The sequence below is a fragment of the Arachis duranensis genome, chromosome 9 (assembly GCF_000817695.3).
Source record: "Arachis duranensis cultivar V14167 chromosome 9, aradu.V14167.gnm2.J7QH, whole genome shotgun sequence".
In the NCBI taxonomy this organism is placed as follows: domain Eukaryota; kingdom Viridiplantae; phylum Streptophyta; class Magnoliopsida; order Fabales; family Fabaceae; genus Arachis; species Arachis duranensis.
The window spans coordinates 100,701,320-100,710,332 of NC_029780.3; the positions used below are offsets into that span (position 1 = coordinate 100,701,320).

Consider the following 9,013-nt stretch of genomic DNA (forward strand, 5'->3'; position numbering starts at 1 on the left):
GGGGGGACTCAATCATACACACATTACATATAATTTTAGCTAGTTTTTGTTCTTGTATTCTAGAGAGAGAAATTCTACTCCTTTTACACTTTAAGTTGGAAGTATCATATTCATACACAATAATACTATTGGAATAACAATTTCATAAAATAATGCAATTCTCTTGAAACAATCATGTTATTTAGAAGATTTTAACATCAATTGTATTCTAGTTCTTGACTCACTTTATATCTTATCTTGAGGAGTTTACAGTTTATTAGAAGAGGGAGGAACAATGTTTACCTTTGAAGGAAACAATATGAAGCACTCTTTGAAGTGTGTTATGAGAATCCATAATCCCCAATTTTATTGGAAGGTATGTGCTTTAGAGTTATGCATGAAATGAAGTTAGTGATTTTCATTTCTACTTTTTGGCATGGAACTAAGATAATGATAATTAACGTTTTTTGTTGTTCTTGTTAGGTTATGACACAAGCTAATTTAGGTCTTGCAGATGCATATATTAATGGAGACTTTTCCCTTGATGATAAAGATAACGGTCTTTTGAATCTTTTTCTGGTATACATATTCATTAGGATCAAATTAACATATAATTATGCATATCATACTTTAGTATTTACTTCCATATTTTTTTGTACTTGTGCTACAGATTTTCATCAAATCAAGTATAGATTCATCAAATGCTTCAAACTAAAAATTGAAAAAGAATAGGTAAGTTGATAGAAAGTACTGAAATTGTAATTGTATTTTTATGTCTTCAAGGATTTATGGACACCAATTTCCTTACAACTGGTTTAGCATCTGCAAAGTTCTTCTTTAAGCATTACGTTAAGAAAAATACTCTCACATAAGCTCGTCGCAACATCTCTAGACAATATGATCTGGTATAACATCAATAACTACCAAAGTTACAAGTTTCAATGAGATTATTCTACACAATATGCACAATAAAAGAACTTTATTACAACTTTCTGTAACTAGAATTAAAAAGAACTTCATGCATAAGTTGCAACTTTTACGTTAAAAAAGTACTTTATGTCAACTACAATCATTACTTAATAAAGATGTGTTAGTGCAATTATTAACTATTTTTCTTTTATTTATTTTATTTTATTTTCACAATATATCTCAAGTGCCTACTTTTTACTGGTCATAAATATCTTTGTCTTATACTTATTCATTGGTTTGTTTCTAGAGTAATGAACTATTTGCACTATTTATGGATGAAACAATGACATATACATGTGCAGTGTTCAAGGCAAGACCATGACTTTTTGATGCTTGAGTCCAATTTTCTTGTAAAAAATATTTCTTCAATTTCTGATATATCCCATGTTCACATTTTCTCTTATTAGTCTATTTGTATTTCTAACACAGAATGAAGATGAAGACTTAAAAGATCACAACTGAGAAAAATGTCTCTTCTCATTGAAAAAGTGAGTATCTTTGAATGTTATTTTATCAATGTATTGTGGTTGGTAAATTGTGAATGGCCTGACAACATCAACTTTTTAAAATATATGAAGGCTAGGATAGACAGCACACATGAAGTTCTTGATCTCAGGTGCAGATGGGAAAGTTTTGCCATTGAAGTTGTCAAATGAACTGGATGCAAATGTATTGGCATCACTTTATCTAAGGAGCAATTGAAATTTGCAGAAAAAAGAGTTAGATATGCTGGATTTCAGGTATATGAAAAGCTAATGTGATTAATTAATTTCTTAGTATAAAATAAAATAACATAACAAGATAAAAATACAAGCCATATTTAGGTATTTCATTTTACTATTGAGATCATTGCATGAATACTACTCATTCTAAGTGTTGTGAATTCATGATTTCAAGATCATATCAAATTTCTACTGTGTGATTATCGTCAACTACCAAAGACATTCAAATATGATAGGATTATATTTGCGTGAGCATATTTTCATTTTAACTTTGCAAATCTACATAGAAAAGCAATATTTTTCTACATATCACATAACATGTAGTATGGTATTTTAGTGGAATGATATAAGTAGTTGGTCATGAATATATGGAAGAGTTTTTCGGTTGTTGCGAATCAATATTAGTATATAATGGCCTTCTCTTTCTCCAGGTATTATAAAGTTCTAGGGAGTAATACTTACTATTAGCTACTATAAAATTTGGTATTTAAATTTGTACTAACTTTTGAAGATGGTTATCTTACAACATAATTTATATCATGTCCGGATGAGTCTTATGATGAGCACAAGCGTAGTAGTGAATTTATAAAGGAATATATTTTTCAAGGGGGATGCCTACCCTCCCTAAGTAAGGTAACATCAGCCATGACAGCTGCATCAAGACTATGGTACAATTTATATGTTATTTCTAACTTCAATGACCATGACCATTCCTTCATTCTTCTTTTTTCTTAATGATAAAATGAACTTTTTTGAATATAGTGTGGAGTATGCTGAGAATATTGGAATCCATTACTATCAAACATTAAGGTTGTGGAGAAAGAACTTCAAGAAAATACAGAAGCATGTCATTAATTTGATTGGAACATACTTTATTAGATTGACGTTAACACTCACCATGCACTAGTTAATTGTTGAAATTTACCATTTCTAATTTCTTTTTTCTTCTTCTTCTTCTTCTATTACTTCTTACACTAACATTTATTTAAAACTTTTCTTGTTCTGTCAGTGAAATTTTGGCTCTTGGGTTCGACAAAAAATTTATTAGGACATGGGAATACTATTTTGATTATTGTGCAGCAAGTTTTAAGTCACGAATACTTGGAGATTACCAGGTACGTATTATATTTCATAGCTAAGTTATTATGGTACTATAGACAATACTATGATATATTAAGATAAATTTAATTTAATAATAAAAATCTATTACACGCAAGGCATGATAACTCATATAGTTAAGCAATATATCCCGTTATATATCCAAATTAAATCTTGTATCTTGTGACCAAATTTTTAATCTTTGAAGTTAAAATTTTGGCCTCTTAGGGTTGTTTAATTATCCCAATAAGCCTACACCAAGAGAAATATTCACTTATGGAACTTTGGTTTGTGGAATGATGTAAAATGAATCTAGACCTAGATCCTAAATCTAGAAAAAAATAATAAATTGTGTGAAATTTAATTAAAATGATATTTATGTGGCTGAAATTTATACCCCTAATACTTTTTATTAACAAAAAATAGGGTTCATGGATAAGGATTAAGGAATAAAATTAATCTAATTTAAATATGTTTCATAGAGTGAGAGTTGCATCAACTAAATTTAATTGGTTTTCATTTATGTATTATGCATGTAGATGATTTTCTCGCATCTGGCAACACTAATACACTCAAAGATCCATACAGAAGTTGGCCCTCGGCATATTAAGAACAAGCCATGACACATAATAGCATACTATATTACAAGGTTTTTTTTTAACAAATAGCAAAGGGTAGATTGATGATTTTTCTTTTTCCTTTTTTGCACTTCATATTACCAAAAATAAAGATGTAATTTTTATTTGGTCATTTCTCATAGTTTTTGGTATGTAAACTTTTTGTGATGAATACAAATATGAGAAAAAATACTCTTTGCATCCATGAAATTTGTAAACGTTAACAAAAGTACTTATCAAATAAGAAACTAACGTTATACCCATGGAAAAAAAATTCGTGTGACAAAAGTATTAACAAGAATAATAGTAAAAAAAATATGTTTTAACAAAATAAATTTTTTTCATCCAGAAAATTTGAAAAAAATATATAATAGTAAAAAAATATAATTATAAAAAATTAACAAGAATAATATAAGAAAAATAAAAAATATGTTGTATTCCTTGTTAGTTTTTCTGTGTTCTTCCTGTCAGGATGGACACAAAATACACTAATTTAGTGTATCTGGAGTAATAATGTGTGATTCAAACATTTGTATTACTTTTTTTGAGTAGGATGATTATAGACCAATTTTATTTGACTTAATTATTAAAGGACTTGTTCATATAATATTACTGTTATACTTTATTAAAGAGTTTTATGAGCAAAACCTGGTTAAACCGTAATTAAATAATAAATTAAATAAGAGCGAATATGGTTAGAAAATTTAGCTATTAGAATTTGATAATTTTAATATGATATTTAGACTCAGTGGATTTTTCTGAGTTGGAAAACATAGTTTTCTGCGTAAAAACGTACACTGGAATTTTCACAGGCAGTACCAACTGAGATCTGTCTGGTACTGCAGCTGGAAAAATTAATCATAAGTGAATAAAACAAAGAAATTAGGATTTATAATTAGGGAAGGAAGAAATATTTAAAATGTAATTTAAAACTCTAATCTTAAATATTTTGGCTCAAAATTGGGCCAACGGACAAAAATAAGTAAATCGGGCCCAAGTGGACCCAAGACCCAACATATATAAACATTACTTATGAGTATTTCAGCTTATTAACTCTAAAAAAAGAGGCTTGGGATGCTAAAATGGAGAAGGGAGGAAGAAGAGAAAAAATCCTAACTCCATCAAACTTCAAATCACCATAACTTTTGATCTGGAACTCCGATTGACAAGCTGTTTGCAGCCACGCGTTGCTCTTCTCCTCCTCTTCGATTCTATCAAAGTTTTGTGTGATTATTTAACTCTCCTCTGCCCAGTTTCTTTTTTCCTCTTATATTTTGAATTTGATTTGGGTTTTGAAGAAATCTTGTGATTTTGGTTGTTTAAAGGTGCTCTAGTATGGGTCATTGGTGATATTCATCACAAAATTTCATGGGTTAAGGTAAGAAACCCTCTAACCCATGTGATTGATCAATTTCATGAACCCTAGGTTGATTATAAATGTGAAAATTGACTATGTTAGAGTTTTGCGTGATTTTGGTGCACAATTGGGAGGTTGGTTTTGATTGTGGAGCTTTGGTGAGCCTTGGAGCTAAGGTACGGTTTAACTTTTATTTAAGTACGGTATAGTGTGATGAGAATTTCTAGGCTAGATGCCTCTAGGATTAAGTTTGGATTGTGTAAATAGTTAGTACTAATATTCATAGTTGATATGTAATGTAAATTAATGATTGGGTTGAGAATTGTGTGAATTGTATGTTTGGTGTGTTGAGAATTTGATGAATTGGATAATGAGTATTAGTTTGTAGAATATGCATTTAAATTGTGACTTTGCACCAGAGGCCGTGAATTTTGGGCCGGAGGCCCAAAAGAGGAAAGGAAGGTAAATTGTTGTGTGTATTGTGTGATGATATAAGAGATTGGATAGATTTTAAATATTGAATGTGTGAATAATTGGTTTGGTTATTGAATAATAAAGTTTGAGGAATTGAAGTGTGGAATTTGATGGTTTTGGATGAAATTGTGTAGATGAGGTAGGTTTGGTTTTGGTTGAGTGTAATTATGTGAATGTGGTAGGGTTGTGGTCATTTGGATGAGTGGAAATAAATTTGGCTTGTGAACATTGGAAAAATTTTTCAAAAATGATTTTTTTTGAAAGTTTATTCAACAATCTTTTCAACGGTTCAAAAATGGTTGAAAAAGGAATTTTGTAGAAGAAGTTATTTGTGTTGGAAGTTTGGGGCTTGAAAATGTAATTCTGCAGCTTTTAGTAAATTTTTTGGCAAATCGTGCTTCCACGCGCACGCGTGACAGACGCGCACGCGTCACTCTCAAGTTTTACTCTCCCACACGTGCGCCTGGCCGACGTGTACACGTCGCTGCACTGATGTGAATGTCCAGTAGAAAATTCCAAGAGTTGCGCAAGTACTGTGCTGGTTTTGTGCAAGGAGGACAAAACGCACCCACGCGTGCGCATGGGCGATGCGCACGCGTCACTATGCGTTTTTGACTCCCACGCGTGCGCATGGGCGATGCGTACATGTCACTCTGCATTTCTGACTTCCACGCGTGCATATGGGCGATGCGCATGCATGACCCTGTTTACAGCAAAAGTTGATTTTGAGTTTTTAAAGCCGAATTTCAAACTTTTAAACCTCCATTCTCACCCTTTAAGTCTTAAAGCCTTATGGTAGGCCTAGAAATGAGAAGGGAATAGGAAGAGTGGTGGCTTGAGGGTGAAGTAAAGGGAGAGTAATGATGAATTATGATTAATGATGGGTGATGATGAAAGTGCGGTGTATGCCGTGAGCCAAAGGGCTATATTTAATAATGATTATTGGCTGATTTTGGGTTATGTTATGAGATGGATGGCTATGATAAATATTGATTTACAGCTGGAAATGAAAATATGGCTTTGAATGATCATTTTATTTTGAGCTCTCTTTCTCGAAAGTGCGACCCCAGAGAGATAAAGGAAGGTGAGGATCCCCTTCCATATTCCTCCTGGTATTGTAAAATCGCCCGCAGCGAGATGGTGAGAGGTTAGGATCCCCTCCTTGGTTCCTCTTGGGCATATGAGAATGTACCTCTTGGGTAGATGCAAGGGTTGTGGTTGCACCCTACTTGCTCGAGGTTGGTTAGTATAGAGGCTCTTCGGGTGGACGCAAGGGTTGTGGTTTCGCCCCACTTGCTCCGGGATCCACTTGATCCAAATTGTGGTGAGATATACCTACCTGGATAGATACAGTGGCATTGATCCACTTGCTCCGAAATGTGGTGAGACATACCTCCCTGGGTAGATGCAGTGTCATTGATCCACTTGCTCCGGGAGTGGTGAGATATACCTGTTTGGGTAGATGCAGTGGCATTGATTCCACATGCTCTGGGTTTGGTTGCAACTCCTAGGGCAGATGCAGTGGTTAGCCCCTACTTGCTCCCAGTCGAGGTTGATTTGAGATTTGTAAAATTATCTGAGTTTAGGATTTCCTTGGGTAGATGTAGTGGATCGGCTTCACTTGCTCCAGGTTAAGATTCGAGATTCTATTAATCCTATGTCATAAGTGTGGCCAGACACTATGAAAGTTCTGGATGAGCTCGCCCCCATCGATAAACACCAGTGTGGGTGTTGTGTGATTATTATTATAATTGTGAATAACTCGAGTTGGGGATGTACGAACGACAGAGGGACAGTCCAATGGTTAGCTACCAGGACTTGTCGGGTTGGCTTTATAACCGACAGATGAGACTTATCAGCCACTGGGCAGGCATACATCATTTGCATATGTTTGAATTGTTTGGGTTTGCCTATTTGTTTTAGACTGCTATATCATATATGCTATGTTACCTGATTATGTGCTACTTGTTCTACCTGTACTTTAATTGTGTATTACTTGTCTGTATTGAATGTGTTTGTACAACTGAGAGGTTCATCATGTTGGTGTCGGTTGACGCTGAGGGCTGTTCTTGTTGAAATGGAATAATGATATGATTAATGTGAAATGATGATTATTGAATGAGATAAATTGAGTTCCCTAGGTAGACGCAGTGAAGTGATTTCACTGCTCCAGGTTGATAATGAGATAATTGAGCTCCCTGGGTAGACGTAGTGAAGTGATTTCACTTGCTCCGGGTGAGGATATGAAGTAATGATATGATATTACTAAGACATAATAATTGGGGATGGTTTTGTTTATAATTCTAATCATGGTTTGTTGGAGAGTTAGAAAGTCGGGAAGCATGAAAAATATGAATTAGATTTAGCATTCCCTTATGACAGTTGCCTGTTTATGGATTAGCGAGAACATAGGGTGAATATTTGGTGAAAGGAAGTTTAGAATGCTTAGTGAGTTTTTATTATAATGCATTGTATTTATTTGGCACTTTTACCGTACTGGAACACATGGGTCGGGGGTTCTCATTCTGTATATATCTCTTGTTTTTCAGATACAGGTCTAGGTGCTCAGAAGTGAGCTGTGGTTCATCTGAGAGATGGCGAAGATCTTTATATTCTCCACTTTATATTTTGCTTAGAATCTCTCCAAATTTATTTTGAAAAGGTTAAATTATGTATTGAACTCTTTTGAACATGCCTATAGAGGCTTTCATGTTTTATTTAGGAGAGATTAGGAGGTACTGTTGTCAACTACTTTCATATTGTACCTTAGCCGGCATAAACTTCGCGGGTCGCGACTAGTGGCTATTTACTTATGTTATATATTTATATACTGTCTTTCTCTTATTCTCCTTAATGTCTTTATCTATATATCACTTTCAACTTCACGCTTTATCTTTTAGTTGTCGATGCTTGAGTGATACGACTTCGCGATTTTATTTTTACTCTTTTCAGATTTCTCGATTAATATTCCTTTCAATTAAACTTATAAACTTTGTAAAAAAAAAATCTACCTTGTGAGTCATATCACCTTATTATCATTGACTTATGACTCGAGTATAAGGATTTGAATATTAGGGTGTTATATTATGCATGCACGTGCCAAAATATATGTTTCTTCCATCCTTTTCTTAATTCCTTCCTTCTAGTTTTTGTGTTTTCTCTTTTTTTTTTCATCTGTCTTTGTGCTATATTTTTTGAAAAAGTTTTAGAAATCAAAATAATTCAGGCATAATTAATCAAAATTTTTTAATTTTATTTTATTTATATAATTTTTTATATTTTATTTTTTTATTTCGGTCTCTTATCATTTAATTTATCATATTATATTCTTAACTATTAGAAATTTAGAATACAACATATATAATTTAATTTTCACATATATTATTATAATTAAAGACTAATTATAATAATATACTTTGAATGTCATTAATGTTAATTAATTTTTCTTTGTAATCATTAAATTATTATTTTCTTATTATTTCACGTACATAAATATTGTAAGATTGGAGTAATCTAAATTTTAATTGTCATTAATTTTAATTAATTTTTTTATAATCACTAATTTATTGTCTCACTTAGCTAATATTTGTTTTATATTTTTCAAAGTGGAATAATGACAAATTTATTAACAAATTTACTTATAAAGTCCATAAGTGTATAAATATAATATCCATAATTTCATATTAATAACATCCATAATTTTGTGTTCATAACATTCATAATTTCATACATATGATGTCCATAATTAATAATTTTTTACAATTAAGATTATAACACCCTAATTTTTAGTACCTCAT

At 32.2% G+C, this 9,013-nt stretch overlaps 1 protein-coding gene across 1 annotated transcript; it reads left to right on the forward strand.

The window, feature by feature from the left end:
- Window positions 1–465: 465 nt before the first annotated feature.
- LOC107466374 (uncharacterized) lies at window positions 466–3,391 on the forward strand. The gene is given in 12 exon segments (XM_021130806.2): window positions 466–558; window positions 717–884; window positions 1,196–1,258; window positions 1,378–1,396; window positions 1,399–1,436; window positions 1,527–1,680; window positions 1,837–1,918; window positions 2,008–2,099; window positions 2,200–2,338; window positions 2,433–2,513; window positions 2,680–2,785; window positions 3,308–3,391. Coding segments are annotated over 12 exon segments (1,119 nt in total).
- The last annotated feature ends 5,622 nt before the right edge of the window (window positions 3,392–9,013 follow it).